At 48.2% G+C, this 21,154-nt stretch overlaps 2 protein-coding genes across 6 annotated transcripts in view; one reads left to right on the forward strand and one right to left on the reverse strand.

The window, feature by feature from the left end:
• The window catches only part of DDX54 (DEAD-box helicase 54), a 27,190-nt gene extending 15,701 nt beyond the window's left edge, over positions 1-11,489 (reverse strand). Inside the window, exons 1-7 of the mRNA XM_072983716.2 lie at positions 11,318-11,489; positions 9,973-10,105; positions 8,463-8,533; positions 7,012-7,200; positions 4,635-4,684; positions 2,617-2,658; positions 771-866 (exon numbers count right to left, since the gene is read on the reverse strand). Coding sequence (XP_072839817.2) covers positions 771-866; positions 2,617-2,658; positions 4,635-4,684; positions 7,012-7,200; positions 8,463-8,533; positions 9,973-10,105; positions 11,318-11,395 — 659 coding nt within the window. The 5' untranslated portion in view covers positions 11,396-11,489. The remainder of the gene's footprint in view (positions 1-770; positions 867-2,616; positions 2,659-4,634; positions 4,685-7,011; positions 7,201-8,462; positions 8,534-9,972; positions 10,106-11,317) is intronic.
• Positions 11,490-13,367: 1,878 nt separating this feature from the next.
• RITA1 (RBPJ interacting and tubulin associated 1) lies at positions 13,368-20,936 on the forward strand. 5 transcript variants are annotated; one of them, XM_020807075.3, is made up of 4 exons: positions 13,368-13,517; positions 14,954-15,068; positions 15,972-16,308; positions 19,960-20,936. In XM_020807075.3, exons 3-4 carry the CDS (start codon positions 16,046-16,048, stop codon positions 20,489-20,491), a joined length of 795 nt encoding a protein of 264 aa, XP_020662734.3. In that variant the 5' UTR covers positions 13,368-13,517; positions 14,954-15,068; positions 15,972-16,045; the 3' UTR covers positions 20,492-20,936. The 5 variants fall into 5 exon arrangements, with proteins under 5 accessions (XP_020662734.3, XP_078237756.1, XP_078237755.1 ...); XM_078381630.1 differs by having other exon boundaries at positions 14,954-16,308; XM_078381629.1 differs by having other exon boundaries at positions 13,373-13,517; positions 14,880-16,308.
• The last annotated feature ends 218 nt before the right edge of the window (positions 20,937-21,154 follow it).

Genomic DNA, 21,154 nt, shown 5'->3' on the forward strand with positions numbered 1-21,154 from the left:
CCCTTTAGTTGACAACACCACAAAATATACCAATGAAAATACGAAGTTACACAAAGCAAGTAAAGGTGCTTGATTTATGTGATTTACACACACACAAACAAATACAGTGGTGCCTTGCAAGACGATTACCTCGCAAAACGATTAATCTGCAAGACAATTAGTTTTTGCGATCACTGTTGCGCTTCGCAAGACGATGGTTTCCTATGGAAGATTTTCACAAAACGTTTTTTCCCCATTGGAACACATTACATAGATTTCAATGCATTCCAATGGGGAACCGCATTTTGCAAGACGATGTTTCCTATGGACGATTTTCGCAAGACAACAATTTTTCCATTGGAACACATTAAATGGATTTCAATGCATTCCAATGGGGAATCGCATTTCGCAAGATGATGTTTTCGCAAGACAGCGTTTTTTGCGGATTGAATTAACATCATCTTGCGAGGCACCACTGTATCCCATTTGTGCCACCTTAATAAATACTAAGATACACCGTCCTGGGCTGTAGCCCTTTCCATGCAAGTGGAAATCATTGACCCAGATTGCATTGAGAACTTGGATTACTTTTTCTTCTCTTGAAACTGGGAGTATAAACACGGGGATGTTAAAGGACTGCAAGAAACTGTTTCCATTAAACCACTCAGTAACGAAGATCTTTCTGACCCTCCCATTCCCGTTTGAAAGAGCGAAACCATCCTGGATCCACCGGCCAACAGGAAAATTACTCCCCCACCCCCTCAAAAATCCCTCCAGGACCAAAAGCCAACCTGTCGGCTTCATCAAAGACCACGTATTCCACGCTCTGCAGCTTCAGCTTCATCTCCACTGCAACGTGCACCAGCCGGCCAGGAGTGGCGATGATTCTGAGGTCAAAGCAAAGTTAGGGGGGAGGGAGAGGGAGAGAGAGAGAGAAACAATGAATACTTCTGGCCAGAAAGAGAGAGCGTATCACCCAACTGTCTGGCTACAAAGAAGATACAGTGGTGTCTCGCTTAACGAGTGCCTCGCTGAGCGATGAAATCGCTTAATGAGGGGCTCTGGGCCATCGCTGGAGCATTCGCTCAGCGATGGCCCCTATGGCGTTTTTTCGCTTTGCGATATTCGCTAAGCGATTCGCTTAGCGAATATCGCATAACGAAGTGGGGGAGAACAGCCGATTGGCGGTTCCAAAATGGCCGCCGGAAGGTCCGCGCCGCATTTTCGCGCCCTGCCCTCGCTTACCGAGGGCGCGAAAATGGCGGCGCTATGGAGGAACATCGCTTAACGGTGAGTTTTATAGCCATAGGAACGCATTGAACAAAGTTCAATGCGTTTCTATGGCTTTTAAAATTCCGTTTAGCGATGTTTCGCTATAGCGAAGGTTAATCCGGAACGAATTAACCTCGCTATGCGAGGCACCACTGTACATTATCAGAAGGTCAGCCATCACTGTTAAATCCCACAGTCCTAGTCCTCACTGGGGTCTCATACTTGGGTCTGGACGGCTCCACTGCATAAGCTCATGCCTGAAGGCTTTCCAAAAGATGTCACCTGCACAAAGCACACCCAACACCCCAGGGAGAAGGTGAGGCTGGTACCCTTTCCTTTCCTATGGTTCTCCTGCTGGCAAAGCCCTGCTGCCTTGCATTAAGGCCAACTGTGCATCCATTTCTGCTCTTCTGACACCCACTCATCTCCGTCCCCTGCATCCACTAGATGCACATATTAGCACATGCCTGGTTGTGGGTCCTGCCATGTGATGGACAGCAAGCCAGAGGGGGGGAACTGATTGGATGATTGCTGCTGCACCCAACAGGATTTTGGCCTATGAGTGTGGAGGGTCCTCGCCCATCTCGGTTCACCACATGAGCCCACACCTGTGGTCTGAAGTAGGACAACTTAGACAGAGGTTGACCACCTTTCATGAGGACTAGTCCCACGTCTGTCCCTGGAAACCCTGAAGGGTGACTGCAAGCAGGTCCTGGCAGCCCACAGATAAAGCAAAAAGCAATGGTGTGGTGCTCATATATTGCCCCACAGTGCTTAAAGCATTCTCTGGACAGTTTAAAGTTTAATTATGCAGGCTACACATTCTTTCCCCGTTGTCCAGAAAGCTGGGTATTCAATTTACTGATCTCGGAAGGATGGAAGGTGGAGTGAACCTTGAGCCGGCTACCTAGGGTTGAACCAAGTCATAGGCAGAGCCCTGGCTGAAATATTTCAGTTTGACCACTGTGCCATGAGGATCAGTCTCAAGACAAGTGGGCAGCTCCATGGTTATTGGGACTCGCGACAGATTCAGTCCACTGTGTGTGTCTACCGTGCAATGTGACCTGCCCTTGCTTAATGTCCCCTTTGGCTTTCAACTAAGCAGCTGTTGCCAGGGCATCTCCACCTTTATGTAGCGGAGCAGAGGTGGAAAAGTAACTTCTGTGCCAGCATCGTAAAGCAAGAAACCAACTGCGTGGGAAAGACTTGTGCCGTTTATCCTCTGGAAGGGCACAAGGAGGGCGAGGGTTCAAACAGACAGACCCCCCAGCAGTACAACCTGAGCCTGACCCTCAAGGGTCTGTTCCTACTCAGAGCCTCCCCCATCCCAGCGCAGATCCCACTGGCCCACGTTTTCAAACTTACATATCGGGGTTTTCGTGCAGAGCTGCAAACTGCTCTTCCATCCTAGAAAAGGAAAAAAATCAAAATAGCTTTCCTTTCCACCACCCATGAAGGTGACCCATACTCTGAAGTACAAGGACCTGGGCTATTTCTATTCGTATCTCTGGGGATACAAAGACGAATAGCCCGTGTCTACTCTGAAGACACCGTCGTATAGGACCAAGAATAGGAAACCGCAGGTCCTCGGGTTGAATCTGACCCTCTGGGATTCCCAGAGGGCGGCGCCCCCTTCCCTTAATGGACGTCCAGGTTCCCAAGAACTCCCCCCCCCCAAGCCCTTGGGTGGAAAGAGGACCTCAACCTGTGTCTGGACACACAGAAACACGAAGGAAAAGCCATCAGACAGAACCACATCCCTGGTTACTTTAACACACGGGGCCCTCCCTGCCCCAAAAGTCATAGGGCTCCAGTTGTGGGGGGGAGGGGTGCAACAGCGAATAAACTGGAAGAATTCTGTGGGGTTGTTTGGGATAAATGGGAGTGAGGAACGACCTATGTAGGACACCCACCCATCGAAACCCGTTATGTATGCTTCCTTAGTAACTGCTTTACTGGATGGGTAAATGCACTCGTTAAACATTTCATCTGCTTTGAAAACCTAGTTAATAATCTTAATCATCATCAGTGTAGAACTGCCAAGTTGGAAGGGAGCGTGTGGATCATCAGCCCCTGTCAAGGAGGCCCCAGGTAGAGTCACCGTAAGTCAGTTCTGACTTGAGACAGACACACCTGCTTGACTCGGGACCTGCTTCTCTGAAGCAGGAGCGACGTGGATTTGTGGGGAGGGGGAAGATGTACAGTTCTCTCCACAGCCGGACCCTCTGTGCCAGCAAAGCCAGGGGACACCCGTGGCCTCCATTTTGGCAATGATGCCTAGGGACCTATAAAGCCCTAAACGGGATGGGCCCAAGGGATCTCAAGGATCACGTCTCCCTTGATGAGCCTGCTCCAGGGTTAAGATCACAAGGAGTGGTCTTTCCCTTGGTCCCACCACCTACACAGGTGTATTTGGTGGGGACGCAAGAGAGGGCCTTCTCCATTGCTGCGCCCAGACTTTGGAACTCCCTCCCACTGGAGGGCGGCCAACCTGGCCTCATCTTTGTTCTTCTTCCACAAGAAGGCAATGACCGTTCTCTTTAGGCAAACTTGTATCTTACTGCATTAAATGGGTTTCGGCATTGCTTATGTACTATTATTCTTGTAGTCTTTATTTGTATATTCACTGCAGCTAGCTTAAATAACGTCTTTTAACGGTTATATGCTGTCTTGGGTCCTTTTTAAGGAGAAAGGTGGGTTAAAACATTTTAATTAAATGAATATAAACTGCCAGTTCACAACAATAATCCTGTCAAGTTTTAAAATCTGAGTATTAGCTGCTGTTTTCGTTAACATTTGTTTACTGTCTCTGAAACAGTCTGAAACATGTATTCAGTAAATTATTGTAAGAAGAGAGATGGAGAAACGGCCACTCACACTCAACCCTAGCCAGAAGAAATGATGATGAGGGATGATGGGGGCTGCAGTGCAGCAACACCTGGCAGAGCCTAAGTTCCCCATCTCTCTTTAAGGTAGAGGTAGCAAGCTCCAGATGTTTGGGGGGGCCACATATGCCTATTCCTAGACCTTAAAGGGCCGCCCCCTCTCTTGCAACCTCCCACTCCCCTTTTTGGATACAGATTTTGTTTATTTAAACTCAAAAGTCCTGCTTCTGTCCTATAAGGGCCAAAGATATATGTGTTTTTAAAAATTAAAAGCATGGGGGTGCCCCTCCTGCAATAACCATGACTATACTGTTCCATAATCCTCCTTAACAAGCACAAGGGATTTTGTAAGCCCACTCACATTTTTTTCTTTTCAAAAACTATTTTTGGAAAAAAAAATGTTAGGGGTATGTGGGATCTTCCTCTGAGCCCACAGTGAGGGATGCAGACTTCTTACGGGCACAATATCCCCCCAATCCCTACTTCGAATAAACTTACTTGTCTCCTCCCAGAATCAGGGCTGTTTTCAAACCTGTGAATCGGCCAAGCTGTGGGACGAAAGAAAGCAGAGTTAAGCTCTGGCGCTCGGTCTGCCGAAGGCGGCGGCCGGAACTCAGCTTACACAGAAGATGTTGCATCGAGGACAGAGAGAGGATCGCCTCTGGTCTCTCAAGACTCTCCTTTACCTGCTTCGGCTGAGGCTGGCCTTCCTTCAACCTAGCCCGATGCTCTTAAGGTTGCTGTTGTCACTTCTTTTAGGCTCATCTCCACCTTAGAATTGGGATTTTCTACTGCGTTTCCTTTCACAATGTATTTCTCTAGTAAGCACCTGTCAAAACCCTGTGGGCCCACTGGAGTCAAGGGAACAAACAGAGGACCTGACTCACCAACTACTCATTGATTCAATGGGTCTACTCTAGTGTGATTTCCTACACTGAGCAGCAAGATTTGGGTGCTTTGTTTTTGTAGAAGCGTGGATAAGGTTGCCCCCCTCCAAAAAAAAAGGGGGGGGTAGAAGTGTGGTCTGATAACCAATATTCAGGGATGAAATATACCAATCAATGCTTGGCTCCTGCTTCTTCTGCTACTGTCATTAGCATGCAAATTGTCCCACATGACAGGCAGGATATACAGGATGCCACCCACAAACAGCGCCTGTGGGCTCCGTTTCAAATGAAAACATTAAGTATGGACTCTTGAGACCTCCTGCATCCAAAGCCTGGGACCCCAAAGTGCACGCCCTCCTGCCCAATGGCGTCAACCTTGTCCGACTTGATGGTTCTCCACCAAGAGCATCCGCCAGCCCTTTTCTATCCTGAGGGGAGGAACATTGGTACAGACCTTGTGAGAAAAGAAATAGGTGTGTGTCGTGGCAGGGATGGGGACTCCCGAGTCACAACTCACCAACCTAATCCAACCTAAATCCCACTGGTGACTTGACTTGGGTCCTTTTTGAGAAGATTTGGACTCAGCTCCCGACTCAGACACATTTTTCCAAGTTACTTTTCGAGTCCCTAACATGGAAGGATCTATTTGCGAAGGCTTTCACAGCCAGGATTTAATGGTTGTTGTGGGTTTTTTGGGCTCTTTGGCCGTGTTCTGAAGGTTGTTCTTCCTAACGTTTCGCCAGTCTCTGTGGCCGGCATTGTCATAACAAAAAACACCCTGATCACCATAATCACCCAATCTCTTGAAAAGGACAAAAAGCTGATTCCACAGCTACAAATACCTAACTATCCGACACACCAGAACACAGACAGAGTTCTCACTCCAGTGCTCTGAAGAGGCCGGCCACAGAGACTGTCAAAACGTTAGGAAGAACAACCTTCAGAATACGGCCAAAGAACCCAAAAAACGCACAACAACCAGTGGATGTGTCTCCTTACCTGCTCCGGCCACCACCATCCTCAGAGGCCTGGATTCCCTTCCAGGAGACGGCTGTGGCCTCCACCCACCCACCTGCTGCCCAGCTGATAGGCTGGCGCATGCGCAGAGACCGGCACCAGCTCTGGGGAGAGGGGCTGGCCTGCTATCTGTGCATGTGTCCACCCGGCTTTCCCTCCAGGCCTGTGGCCCCTGAGGATGGGGCAGGCCAAACGACTCGAGACTCAGGTCCAAAAACTTGGACCTAAAGATATCCCCTGCTGAGCGGATGGAGAACGATCGACACAGCTCTTGGGCTGATTTCCTGACGGGTCTCTCTCTTCTGGTTATTTACTTTGCTAACATTTTTATTGCACTGATATATTTTAGAAGAGTGGGGAAGCGATGGCTCTCCAAAATTCAGTGGTGCCCAAACCTGAGTGTCCTCCAGAAGTTCTTGAACTATAACTCCCAGAAACCCTGGACAGCATAGCTAGTGGTGAAGGCTTCTGGGAGTTGCAGTCCAAGAATGTCTGGGGACCCCTAAGGTTGGGGACCATTCCTCCAGATGTTTTAGACCACCAACTTCCATCAGCTACACCACACATGATGAACGGCAACGAATTCTGGTAAATGAAGGCCAAAGCATCTGAATGGCCAAAAGTTCGTCAACCCATTTTTAAAAAAGACAATTATGCAGTTCATGCACACTGTAGGCTCAAAGACCATCAAGTACCTTTTTTTAAGTGAACAAATAAGCTAACAGACATTCAAAACGTTTTTATACACATGGGAATTTTTGGCACCCATACACCATATTAAGCTTTGTGCCATTAAGTAGTATTGTTGTTCTTGCAACAAAATCTTGTGCCAGTCTGTTCCAGTGGTTGACTACAAAGGATCTGGGGTTCTCTACCGTTTCAGATAACTGGTATGTCATTGAGAGCAGCTGTGAAAGATTTCCATCTTTTATTTGAGCCCCAGACCCTCTCCCCCCAAATCCCTGGAGTACCTCTTTTGTGAACTTGAGGGTCTGCAGAGCAAGCTCCCGGGTGGGTGAAAGGATGAGGGCGCGTGCCCCGGTTTTGGCACTGCGGGCCTTCAGTTTCTCGAACATGGGGATGAGGAAGCAGGCCGTCTTTCCACTCCCTGTCCTCGCCATGGCAACCACATCCTTGCCATCCAGGGCCACAGGAATAGTCTGCAAAACAAGCCAACTTCACATCAAGAGAGGAAAACTGAGCTGCAAGCTAAGGTTGGGGTTTTCAATTCTGCGCCAGCATTCGGGCCATTAAGCTGTTTTCCCCATCCATGCAGCGACATGACAGGCTAGCCAGTCTCCTGTTGCTGCTCTTCCTCACCATCACCACCTTAACTACCGTATTTTCCGTATATAAGACTTTTGTCTAAAATCTTTAGACTAAAAATTGAGGGTCGTCTTCTACATGGATGTAAGCTTAGGAGAGAACAAAAACAAGTGGAGGAAAAAGCAGGGTTCAAGGTGATCCTGCAGGGCTTTGATCCATTCTCCCCTATACTTGCTGAGCCCCACTTAGATTTCTTAATTTTGGGTTAGAAAGTCTTATACGTACATGGGGGCGTCGTATACATGGAAAAATATGGTGCTTATTAACTTATTTATTTGATTTCTATATTGCCCATCTGGCCAAAGGCCATTCTGGACAGTTTACAACAGAAAAACAACAACATGCAATAACAATAACATAGCTAGAAATTAAATTAAAAACAAAACTAACAAAACATTTAAGTATTATATCTCTCTCATTAAATATCAACACATGTATATATTTTCACCAAGTTTCACACACAAAAATAATTTGGAATCCTTGTGCCCATCATGTAAGGCATAGACAAGAATTTCTCTGGAGATTGAACAGATTCTTCACATTAAACCAACTTGATTTAAGGTTCCCTAGATAAGTTAAGGGACATGGTGGCGCTGCGGGTTAAACCGCAGAAAACTCTGTGCTGTAAGGTCTATAGATCTTCAGCTGTAAGACCGAATACCCGTGACGGAGGGATCTCCCGTCGCTTATCCCAGCTCCCGCCAACCTAGCAGATCGAAACCATATAAAAATGCGTGTAGATCAATAGGGACCACCTCGGTAGGAAGGTAACAGCGTTCCGTGTCTAAGTCGCGCTGTCCATGTGCCCATGGAAGATTGTCTTCGGACAAAATGCTGGCTCTATGGCTTGGAAACGGGGATGAGCACCGCCCCCTAGAGTCAGACACGACTGGGCAAAAATTGTCAAGGGGAACTTTTACCTTTAGGGAAGTTAAAACCACTCACATCCATACCGCTAACTAAAAACTTTATTTTTATTGAACTTATACCCCGCTCCTCTACACAAAGTCTACTTGGGTCGATTTACATGAGTAATAAAACACCAAAAAGGCAGGGTGCTTGATCTTATACGAAAGGGCTCTTCCTAAGCGCTTACCTTCCTCTGAATGGGGGTAGGTATTTTGTATCCCTTCTTCATAATTCCTTTAAACACAGGGTAGCCCAGACCTGGGAAAAGAAATGATTCGATAAATCCATTCTAAACCTGCAAGGAAATTCTTGGTTCACCCCAACTGGGAAGAGCACCCTCTTCCCCTACAACAGGACTGGTGAGCCTTGTGCCACTCCAACTCCCAGAACCTCCAGGCTGCGATGCCAACGAGAAAGGGCTGCGGGAGCTGTCGTACAAAACATCTGGAGTGCCCAAAGTTTGCCACCCAAGCCCTAGGCAGACTCTTCAGAAAAGAAGGACCATCCTGGCATTCTGGGGGGTGGCCTCCCCTAACAAAAACCTATTAAGCCCAGAGCTTAAGGTGTGCTCAGGGAATGCTGGCTCATTTAGACTGGGCTTAATGGGAGCTGGGAGTCCAAAGCATCTGGACCGCCTATTTCATGGAACATGCTCAACAAGGAGTGATCCACTGACCACCAGGTTCACAGAAGACCCTACACCCTCTCTCTTCTGCATATATTTATAGGCTGCCTCTCCTCCACTGAGTGTACCCTACGCAGTAGTCCCCAACCTTAGGCCTCCAAATGTTCTTGGACTTCAACTTCCAGAAATCTTGCCCAGCAGAGGTGGTGGTGAAGGCTTCTGGGAGTTGTAGTCCAAGAACATCCGGAGGCCCAAGGTTGGGGACCATTGCCCTACAGAGCTGTCCTCCCCACTTTATCCCCAAAGCAACCTTGCAAGGTAGATGTGGCTTGAGGGAGGAGGAGGGGTATTGAAGACAGAGACAAGCCAAAACCCCAAAACCAAAGTGTGCTGCTTATATACTGTTCCATAGCACTCAGAAGTGGGTCTCTGGGCAGTTCATAACTTAATTATGGCAACTAGATGTCTCCGCCCCCCCCCCCCCCGGCAAGCTGGGTACTCCATTTACTGACCTCGGAAGGATGGAAGGCTGAGTGAACCTCAAGCCAGCTACCTGGGATTGAACCTGGGTTGTGAGCAGAGTTTTGGCTGCAGTCCTGCAGTTTAACCACTGTGCCATGAGGCAGGTTCAAAGTCACCAACTGAACTTCATGGCTTGGAGAGGGCAATGCCTCTACCTCCCAAATCTCAGGGCATCTCTTTATCCACTACACACCATAGTGGTTCTCATCCTTCATCACTCTCTTGAATATCAGGCTGGGTGTCAGAACAGGGATACAACAAGCGGTGTCGGGCACCCACCCAGGGACGAGGCCTTCCTTACCCATCTCTGGCTGTCTCCCCTCCTATCCTAGGCTCTGATGGCTGACGTTTTGATTTGGTCCTAACTCTGTTTCTAGACAGGTCCTTAGAGAAGAAAGACAGCCACAAGCAAGAGCTGCCATATTCTTTCCCCCCATAATACTGTGGGCCCTAAATACAACAGGGTATTATGGGGAAAACAAAATAGGAGATGCCATGAGGCTCCTGAAAGAACTCTTCTGTTCTCTTCTGTTTCTAAAAGTTTACTCACCCATGGACTGAAAGCCTCCAGATTTCTTCTTTTTCTTGTTCTGGGCTCGAACCATCTCTTGCGTGTCGGGTTCAACATCAGAAGCCGCCTCAGAGGTGGGAAAAGCTGACACGGTCATCTCATAGTCATAATCCTTTGAAGAAGATGAAAGATGGAAGCAAGACTTTTATGTGTTTTTTTTCCTACTCATTATCTTCCCATCCTGTTTCCCTCCAGCGGCTGCAGGTGGCCCCCCCTCCTTCCCCATTTCATCCCCATAACTTTAGAAGGGAGGCCAGTCTTTGGGAGTGAGAGAGGGAGGACAATTAGCCCAAGGTCATCCAGGGAGCTTCATGAAACCCACCTTCCTTAACACTCTTAATGATGACACTACACATTGGCCCCCTTTACGTGTATAGCCCGAGGGTGGGGAGCCTTTGCCAATCCAGATGTATTCCATTCCATTAGACCCACAGCACAAAAACAATGCTTTTTTTTGGGGGGGGGACTACCACTCCTCCAAATTCTCCAGCCAGCGTTGATTCCCCTTAACAGAGTTGCACCTTTTATTGGGCACAGCCGGGGGGGAAGGAACAGGTGGATTATGGAGCGGATTACCCTTGGCTACCTTCTCCAGAACTGACAGGAGTTAACAGCCCAGCTGAGATTCGGAGTGCAGTTTGGTGGATAAACTGACAGGCTAGGACTCTGGAGAACAGGGTTCGAATCCTGACTCAGTCATGGAAACTGACTGGGGGGAGTGGAACTAGCACAACCACTCCTTAAATATCCCACTTATTTTGAATGCCCTATTAGGGTCGTTTCCACACACAGAGAGTCCATCTAAAAGGTTGGAAGTTTTCCCACCATTCGGCATGAAGCCACCTCACTTCTATGTGGGATTGATGGACTGATTTTTTTTAAAAATTCAGGTCACCCCACCTTTCTCCTTAAAAAGCCCCCCCAGGTGGTTTCACATCATTAAAAGACAGCGTCCGCAGCTAAAAACAATTAAGTATGCAAATACTGGAAAGGAAAACAACAAATACCACTCTAAGAAACGGTAAATAAAAGCAGCCCCAAGGATCCTAACTCTGGCTGCTCCCCCCACTAGCCCTGACCGCTGGCTACGCTGCAGGGGGGGATGATGGGAACTGTGAGCTACAACCCCCCCCCGGGGAACCCAGTCTCCCCCACCCGTTAGATCTCCAGATGAGAGAGAGAACACTTTTTTAGGGGGACACAGCGGGGGTGGTGGTGGAGACCTCCCCTCCCTGTAACGCTGGCGGACTACAAAGCCCATGCTCCCCGGCAAAGACATATGGAAACGGGAGTCCCAGTAACTGCCAAGGCCACGCTAAAGCACCTGCTGCTCGTCCCGATCCGGATCTTTACACCGCCGGTGCCTCTTCCTCCTCCGCCCGGAGGCCTGGGCCGGAGCCATGCGGACTAGCGACTTGGGACGCCTCTCCTTATTAGACCCCCAGAAGCAGACTTTCAGGGACCGGAAGACGAGCCCACGTGCGTCCAACGGGGCAGCCCCGAAGGCGGGGCTTGGAGGGAATCACCGCTGCAGCGGATTGGATGGCAGAGTGGGCGGGGCCCTCCTATAAGTCCCGCCCCTTCGTCGCTCCTCAAATCTCAATTGGCTGGTTGGCCCATCATCCCTCCAACGGATGCTGGAGGGCGGAGAGCTCCGCAGAGATAGGAAAAGAATAGAGCCGTGCACCCTAATATTTTTAAGAGGGCATTTCCGAGTTCGATTTTTCAGCCCAATTGGTGACAATGAAAAAAACACAAGGCTGCTTTTGAGCATGACTGATTGGCGTGCCCTGAAAAAAATCACAATTTCATGGAAAGCCAGTGTATTGTGGTCAAAATGCTGGATGGAGACTCAGGAGGGCTGGGCAACAGATTGGTCTCCTCGATCCTGTTGCGTCCTCATGACCTGACCTTCCTCGGAGGGTTGTTGTGAGATTAAAGGAATGGAAGGAGATGGCTAGGCATGCTATATACTGTACAGTATTGCACTGGCTGGAGAGAAGGGGAGATACAAAATGTAACAGATAAAATGACAATAATTAATGATGGTTCCCACATCTAGGATTTCCATTCGCGGAGAGTTCCAGGTGCAAAACCTGGGCCAGGTCTGGGTAAAAGTCGGATCCATGAAATCAAGAACAGATACTTGAGGTTGGATGTGGTTTTTACATGGGGTCCTTTCCAAATCACCCTCCCATCATAGCTCCCTTCTAGGCTCACGGATTGCAGGACAGATGCTGCCCAGATGCTGAGCCACATCCTTGCCGGACTTCCTTCCAGTCTCTCCAAGGGGAAACTCTGAGAAACTTTTCATCAGATTTTGAGACTTTCCAGTCCTTTTTCTGTCCTTGACCTCTCCAGATGCTTCAGATTTCTTTATACAGTAGCAGCTTGAATATCCCACACCTTGAGGATCCTGTTTGTTGATTTCCCTTTGTCTTGCACCGTTAGATTAGGCATCCTTCAGTCTCGAGAGATGACGGTAACGTGCTCTGTATGGAGGACTTGGAAGAGCGTCTAGTGTGGCTGAGGAGGCCAATTCTAGAGTGACCGTCCTTTCCACACTGAAGACAAATCCAATGTGACCCCCATCCAGCTCCCTGATTTTGCTGGTTTTAGGACGGCCTCTTTGCCTCGGCCTGCTGGACAAGGGTCTCTTCAAATTGGAAGAGGCCATGATGCGCCGCCTGCCTCCAGGCTGAACGCTCAGATGTCAGGGTTTCCCATCTGTTGAGGTCTATTCCTAAGGCCTTCAGATCCTGCTTGCAGATCTCCTTGTATCGCAGCTGGGGTCTCCCTCTGGGGCGATTTCCCTGCACAAACCTGGTGCAATTGACCTACAGTATTTCACTGTGGGCATTTGGACGTGACAGAGTTGGACCAAGACAGGCGTCAGCAATGACAATATTTAGCTTTAGGAGAGCCAGGTGGCCTGCTACTGCTCAAGGGTCAAGGCAGGTCACAATAAATACTTGCCACTTTAGCTTATAGAAACTGCTTTTTTTTTCTGATCCTCCCCCCCACCTCCCTAGTTTTTAAATAGTGCATGCACATTTCCTGGTTGTATTCTAATGAAAAGACTTGAGAAATAATTATATACTTATACTATGGCTTAAACAACACATCGAGTGGTGGGGTTAAGACTTTTTTTTGCAAATTGTGTGCTGGAGGTGTGTCAAATGGGAACCGGAAGAGAAGGCGGTGTGTGTGTGTGGGGGGGCTCTCCATTCTCCACCCCCGCTTTGGCTGCGCGGGGAGGCGAAGGGGGAGGCGAGCGGACCCGAGTGGGAACGGCGGCGGCGGCGGCGGCGGCGGCGGCCCAGTAAGAAGGGGGGAGGCGGGGGGAGGACCCTGTCCGGGCTGTCCGGGGAGGTGGGATGACGTGGGGGCCAGGATCAGGCCCTCCTGGCGGCTGTCAGAGGCGCGATCCCTCGCGATCAGGCGGGGTTGCGCGCGTTTCCCTGGCAGCCAAAGGCAACCAAGGGCCAAACCCCTGTTGCACTAGAGGAGGCCCATAGGATCTGGTGAGCGTGCAACACCTTTGCAAAGCTGCATTGATTCTCCTGGGTTTGTAGGAACCTGGTGTGGCTTCTTGCGCTAAGCAACGGGAGGTTGTGTACCGGGTGGTTGCATCTGGTGGTTTGCTCGGGAGGGTCCCGCGCACACGCTCCTGGCAAGGTCTCCTTGCGAGCAAGGCGCCGGGGTGGTGGGGGTGGTGGTCGTGGCCACGGGGCGGTCGGTCCCCCTCGGCGGTGTTAAGTCGTAGGGCGGCAGATCTCTGGCTTTTTCCTCCCTTGAAGGCTTTACTCCGGGCGTGGAGTGAGGCTTACTCACGAGCAAGCACGGGGGGGAGGATCGCGCCCGTGGAAAGCCGCTGGTCTGCAGCTTGCCCAAGAAGCAAAAGATGCCTCTGAGGCTTCCCAAGTAGCACGTTACTGTGCGAGAATGCAGCCTTTTGCTGCAGTGAATTAATTGCACCCGCATTTTAAAAAAATTAATTACAATTAATTAATTAATTTTTGGTGGTAAAGTGATCCATCTTGCAGGACAGGCACTCCTGGGCGACACTTCCCATTGCTGTTATTATATAGTGGGAAATTGCTTCCAATTTAGGCCAACCCGGTGCATTAAAAGCCCTCCAAAAGTGCTTCCTGCTGGCAGCTTGATCTAGTCTTGCCTGCTCAAGGCTGTGGTTTCCTTTATTATGTCAGGGGTTCTCACGTCCAGCCTTCCTCTTTACCTACTGCCTTCAGCGTCTACCCTGTTTCCCAGAAAATAAGACCTAACCTGAAAATAAGCCCTAATGTGATTTTTCCGGATGCTCGTAATATAAGCCCTACCCCAAAAATAAGCTCCACTTAAGTGAAATTCCGCCCTCCGCTATTGTGCAGCAACCAGAAGAAGATGACAGGACTGCATGTATTTGAATAAATTTAGATTGTTGTACATGAAAAAATAATAATAAAACATCCCCTGAAAATAAGCCCTAATGCATTTTTGGAGCAAAAATTAATATAAGACCCCCCCTTAATATAAGATATATTGACTTGGTTTTACTGGTCTTTGACCCTAATAAAGTATTCATTCATTCAGTATAAGACCCAGTCTTATTTTCCGGGAAACACGATAGCCTTACTGCCTTTTCTGGTGCGCCTTGTTTTTTCATGATATTCTTCAAGTAAAATAGCCTCGGTTGAGTCATTTTAGTTTCCAGTTCAGACTCGATTAGCTCTACAACCCATTTATTTGTCTCTCTTGTTCATGGTATCCATGAAACTGTCTCGTGACACAGCATTTTAAATGAGTGATTCTCCCCCTTATCTTTCTTTGCTGTTCAGATTTCATTTTTGCTATTCAAAGATTTATTTCCTTGTTAATTTTCATAGGTCCAAATCTACCTCTTCAGACAGGCTACAAAGATTTCCTTCTTGCCTTTTCTTTAATTTTGTCAATCACCCAGGTGCTATGTGTTCTGGTATGCTCATAAGGATGGCCATAGGCAAGTGAGAAGCCGTAGACCCGAACAGCATCCGAGTCCCCAGACGTGTGACACAGCTTTGGGTGATACAAGCGTGGTACGTTAGTAGCTAACACAGCCCTTCATTAGGAATCCTCTTACAGTACAGTGGTGCCTCGCTAGACGATGATAATCCATTCCACTGAAATCGCTGTTTAGCAAAATCATCGCCTAGCGAAAAGCATTTCCCCACTGGAATGCATTGAAACCTGTTTAATGCGTTCCAATGGGGAAGAATCGTCGTTGTCTAGCAAAGATCGGCCATAGGAAAGCCGCTTTGCGAACCACCGATCAGCTGTTTAAATCGCTGTCTTGCGAAGCTCAGGTCCCGAAAACACCTGTTTTACGAGCGCGGAGGGAGCTGTCAAAATTGTCTTCTAGCGAAAATCGGTTTGCGAAGCAGGGACCAAACATTGTCCAGCGAAATTCCCCCATAGGAATCACTGTTTTGCGAATCGCTATAGCGATCGCAAAAAGTCAATGTCTAGCGAAAAAACTGTCATGCGGGGTAACTGTCTAGCGAGGCACCACTGTATTAATATCTACATAGAAGTACATTCATTCCCATGTTGTTCAGAGTGGGACTTACTCCAGTGTAAATAAGTGTGGAATTTATGGCAACTTTAGTTACTCTGAGAAGAATGCCGGAGTAATGTGGTATTCTTGATCTTTTGTTTCTTTTTCTTTTTTGAATGAAACATTCATCTTTCATTCATTTCTTTTTTTTTCTTATGCTCTTGTGTGATCCCTTTGGTTGGGGTTAAATTGTTAGTTGCTACAACCGTTTGGATTGACCCCGAGTTGCTCCAACGGATTTGATTGCTCTTTCTGGGCAATGGGGACTCAATCCATCCTAGCCTGATCGTGCAGGGAGATGTTTGACCTCTCCCACCCCACAGCCCCACCTGGACCCCTTTTCTGGACCCCTGCTGCTGCGTCAGCTTGACACTTGTTTGTGCAGATCACGATCACGACTCATCGTTTGCCTGCCGAGGTGGATGGCCCTTTCTGTCGCGGCGTGCCTCGGTCGGATCCATGAAGACCTCGGCAGGGTCAGGAAGCGAGACTCCCCAGCCACCGCGGAAGGGAAGAGGGTCCCGGACCAAAGCCAAAGCCTCCTACGTGGATGAGTCGCTCTTCGGCAGCCCGGCTGGGCACCGGACCGTCGGAACCGAGTTCGATCCACCGTGGGTGGATAATAAAGCCAGGGCTCCGAAACCCTTGCTTTGGAGCCCAGAGAGCAACTCTTCAAAAACCTCTTCACTGGCTACCACTCCACGAAAGAGAAACAAATACAGGTACGGGAGTGTGGGTGGGGGAAAGCTCATTTGCCAACAGTAGGGAGATTGTCTGGCTAAGAGAGGTGGCTTCCTTTATTAATTAAGGCATTTCTGTACCGCTGTTCCCCTGTGGTGCAGTACAGTCGTGCCCCGCTTAACAATTACCCCGCATTACGACGAATCTGCTTCACAACGATTTTTTATGATCGCAAAATGTTGTTTTAGATGGGGTTTTTTTGCTTTGCGAAGATCAGATCCCTGTTTCGGGAACCGATTCTTTGCATTACGACGATCCAAACAGCTGATCGTCAGGTTTTCAAAATGGCTGCCGGGTGCTCAAAATGGCTCCCTGCTGTGCTTAGGGACGGATTCCTTGCTATACAGGCACCGAAAATGGCTGCCGTATGGAGGATCTTCGCTGTACGGAGAGTTTTTAGCCCATTGGAACGCATTAAACGGGTTTTCAATGCGTTCCAATGGGATTTTTATTTTCGCTTTACTATGTTTTCACTCTACAGCGATTTAACTGGAACAAATTAGCGTCGTTAAGTGAGGCACCACTGTAGTTTTATTAGTGGACTGGCACCTGATAGATTTCGTCCACATCCGGCCAAGAAACTCTTTCTTTCAAGGCATTCAAGAGAAAATTGGGCCACCCTCTGTCAGATCTGCTTTGATCTGAATTTCTGCCTTGAGGAGGGGGTTGGACTGGATGGCCTCAAAGGTCCCTTCCACTCCATTGTTCTAGGATTCTATGATTTGTATGAACATGGGCCAGCCTGTCTCTCTATGTCTCTTGCTCTCAGTCTAATCTGTTTCACGGGGTTACTGTGAGTGTTAAGTGGGGAGTGTTATTTTAGCTTGCTGGAGACAAAACAGGAAATAAATGTAAAAAGAAATGAACCCCAAAGCTCCCAAAGTAGTTTATGAGACTGCAATCTGAAAACCCACAAGAACAATACAATCAACCATTAAATAGCAATAGTACAGTATAGTAAAATGAGAGAAGAGCCAGCCTGGGTGGCCTTGGGCAAGCTGCACAGTCCCAGGGTGCCCCCTAGAGGAAGGGAATGGTAAACAACTTCTGAGCACTCTCTAGCTCAGGCGTGGGCAGTTAATTTCTATAGGGGGGGCCACATGAAAAATCTGAACTTTGTTCGGGGGGGGGCGAACCAACTTTACTTAAAAATAAAATGAAACAGTGATGTTATGATTGTTTTTATTTTAAACTTGTTAATCTTCACAGATACTAAAGAGTTTTTTTTGCGTAATGTTAAAGATAAGCAACTGATCAACTTTAGACAAAAAGCTATAAATGGTTGTGATGTTCAAAACTGTCCGCGGGCCGGACAGGAGCGTCTCGCGGGCCGTATGTGGCCCTCGGGCCGCACTTTGCCCTGGTCTGCTCTAGCTAGTAAACCCTGTAAAAGATCACCCTAAGTCAGAATTGGCTTGATGGCCCCCATCCCACCCACCCCCAAATAAAAACTAACTCCCCCCCACTGAGTGATTGTGTTTGTGATCTGGTCTGCTGAAGAGGCTGTGTCCCAGGAGCCACACTTCACTTAAGGTAGTGTTTGAATATATACTTGACTCAAACCTTCACAGTGGAGCTAGCTGCAAATTTCACTAAATAAATTATTTGCCTTTATGCATCAAGTCCATACAGTCACTATTTATTATTTTCTATTAAGAATAAGTAGTGTGTGAACCCATACAAACACACACTCCCATCTTCAGTGTAGCTCCATGAGATACAGACCCTTGAAATGTGGAATAGCTACTTAGTGAACTCTGAGGGTGAGCCTTTTTGTTTTTAAAATGCATTTAACTTCATTAAAATTGCATTCTCGAAGGCTTTTATTGCCGAGATCCAGTGGTTGTTGTAGGGTTTTTTGGGGGCTGTTTGGCCGTGTTCCGGAGGTTTTTCTTCCTAACGTTCCGCCAGTCTCTGTGGCCGGCATCTTCAGAGGACAGGAGTCAGAACTCTGTGTTCTGGTGTAGTGAGTGGGATATTTAGGTATTTGTAGCTGTGGGATCAGCTTTTCGTTCAACAAAGCCTGGCTCCCACCACTGAAATAAACAGCCTGCAAAAAGGTCAGAGAACGCTACCCAGCCACAAGAACTGGTGATCACTACACACAAAAGAGCAGCTAACGACATCCATCGATTGCAGTGACAGACCCCCCCCCCCATCACAACAATACAGCCACAACAAAAAATACCCTGACTACAGTAATCACCCAATCTCCTGAAAAGGAAAAAAACTTACAACAACTTCATTAAAATTGGTCCTTGGTCACCAATACAAACTTCAGCCATTAGGTGGCGTGCCTGCCGTTTTACCCTACAGCTGGGGTCTCTGACCCCCGGTCTGCAGGGACAGATCTCCCCCCATACACATGCCCCCCGCGCATGCATGCACCCCCATACATGGATGCACACACGCTCTGCTCACGCACGGACACATGCACGCACGGATGCGCCGCCTACCCACCCACACATTCACGTGTGGCTCCACCCAACAACACATCGGTGCCCCCGCCTACCCATGCATGGATCCCTCCCCCCGGGCATGCTAAACCAGTCCTCGGTTCGAAAAAGCTTGGGGATCGAAAGCACAGGGAGAACCCTCCTGGAGGGAGAGAAGGAACAATGGAAAAGAAAGCCAAAGAGAGTTAACGGGGAGGAGAAAGAACAGAGGGAAAGAGAGAAAGGCAGAAAAGGGGTGAAGCTAAGAGTGGCTGAACATGTCCCAGCATGGAAGGGGCGAAAGAAGGAGGACGGTGGCAAGGGGCAAAGGGAAAAGAGGGCTGAGAGAGGAGGACTAATGGGGTTGAAAGAACACCGGGAGGAAAGTCAATGTGTATTTTCTTGTCTCATGCAAGGCAAGCGGCCCATCTCTGCGCTGTCCTCTCTGGTGTTCTGAGGCCCTTTTGCAGCGGTGAGTGTTGTGGAGTGGCCTTTCCTCAGAGATTTGACATGTTTCTTCAGTGTTTAGCTTTAGATACATGTTTTAAAAATCCCTGTTTATTCAAACCTTCCCTGTGCAGTCCAACTTATCTGATAAGCCATGCAAATGTTCTTATACAGTGGTGCCTTGCTTAATGATTACCTCGTTAAATGACGAATCCGCTTGATGAAGAGGTTTTAGTGATCGCAAAACGATTTTAATGGGCAAAATTCGCTTCCTGACGATCGGTTCCCTGCTTCGGGAACCAATTCTTCACATTACGACGATCAAAACAGCTGATCGTCGGGTTTCAAAATGGCCACCCGCTGTGTAAAATGGCTCCCCGCTGTGCTTTAGGATGGATTTTTCGCTGCATAGGCATCGGAAAATGGCCGCCCTACGGAGGATCTTTGCTGGATGCTGAGGTATTTAGTCCATTGGAACGCATTAAGTGGTTTTCAATGCGTTTCAAAGGGCTTTTTTATTTTGCTTGACGAGGATTTCGTTCTACAGCGATTTCACTGGAACGGATTATCCTCGTCAAGCGAGGCACCACTGTATTAATCTCTATGTTGTGCATTTCTACCTTGTGTGTACTGTCTTGCTTGTGTATTACATGTTTTGAAAAGTTCTTATCAGAGCAGATCATACCTACTCTGATTTATTTTGGTCCGAAAGCCACTTACTCTCTTCCTCCCTTTTGTTTCTTAATCAAGACTGAAAAACCACACCCCGTCCTATTGTGATGAGACCCTCTTTGGACCCAAACCAGGGGGACAAGAATGGGCAGCTTCCTGGACGGCCAGGTGCGAGGTGGCCAAGCTCCGCCCTTTGCTTTGGACTCCGCCTTCTGCCCCCAGAGACCCTCCGGTCCTTTCCTCTCACCCAAAGGAGGCGCCGCTGAGAGCCGTTCATCGGGATACGCCTCGCTCACAGGGACAGGAAGGATCCGGAGCGCGGTACGGAGAACATGCTTTTCGGAAACAACCCAAGAGCTGCTCTGACGGAGTCAACCAGGACGTCTCAAGGAGGCTGCGGTCTCAGTCCCTTACCAGGCTAGATGGTGCCTCGGATCGGCTTCCGTCATCTGCTGGGAAGCCGAGAACAAGCAAGCCCAAGGAACAGCTTTTTCCAGCATCCTCCAGGGGGTCTCCATCTGAACACTCTACCAAGGGTTTGTCTGGGTCATTGTCAGTCAGGATGACGAGAGCAGCAAACGCTGGTAAATCGAGGCCTCCCTGGAAATAAACTATACAAAAGTAAGGTGCTAATGAAATGTCAGCAAAGGGTCCAATGTTGTCTGGGGAAGCTGTGGGTGTTTTTGATTCCATCTCTGCCTGAATTCTCTTTGCCTGCTGAATGGTTTAGGCATATCTGGCTGCAGAGGGTGGGATTCCTATTTCCCACTGGGTCTCCTTGGACTCGATGATCTTCTAGTTCTGAAGTTCTAAGATAATAACGATGATGGAACCTCTGCTGATGGTCCAGATGGAAGTAGCAATCTTCAGCATTTTTATATTGGTGTGTGAAGTGTGCTGGGTGTGGTGTCACCGAAGCGTGGAGGAGACTGGGATGACTGTGGCCCTAAAGCAGTTCAGCAGGAAAATGTTGGGCAAAAGGACACTAGCAAATGTGTTATTCAAAAATTATGTATATATTTGCCATAAAACAAAATATTTAGGCAAATATCAAAGCGAGTGTTTCAGTTTTTTCCCCCCTTTAGGGAAGAACTAGAAATATAACAAGAAACAATGACATGAGAGATTGTCTCCGATCAGGCTGGTTGATGAGTCTGGTTTTACAAGGAGACAGGAATCAAGTTGTATTCCATTTTTAAAAAGCTGTGTGGTACTTCTACCCAATTTGAAGACAAAGGTGAATGATACTTTTATTAAACCAGTAAAATATCAC

The sequence above is a fragment of the Pogona vitticeps genome, chromosome 14 (genome assembly GCF_051106095.1).
Source record: "Pogona vitticeps strain Pit_001003342236 chromosome 14, PviZW2.1, whole genome shotgun sequence".
In the NCBI taxonomy this organism is placed as follows: Eukaryota; Metazoa; Chordata; class Lepidosauria; order Squamata; family Agamidae; genus Pogona; species Pogona vitticeps.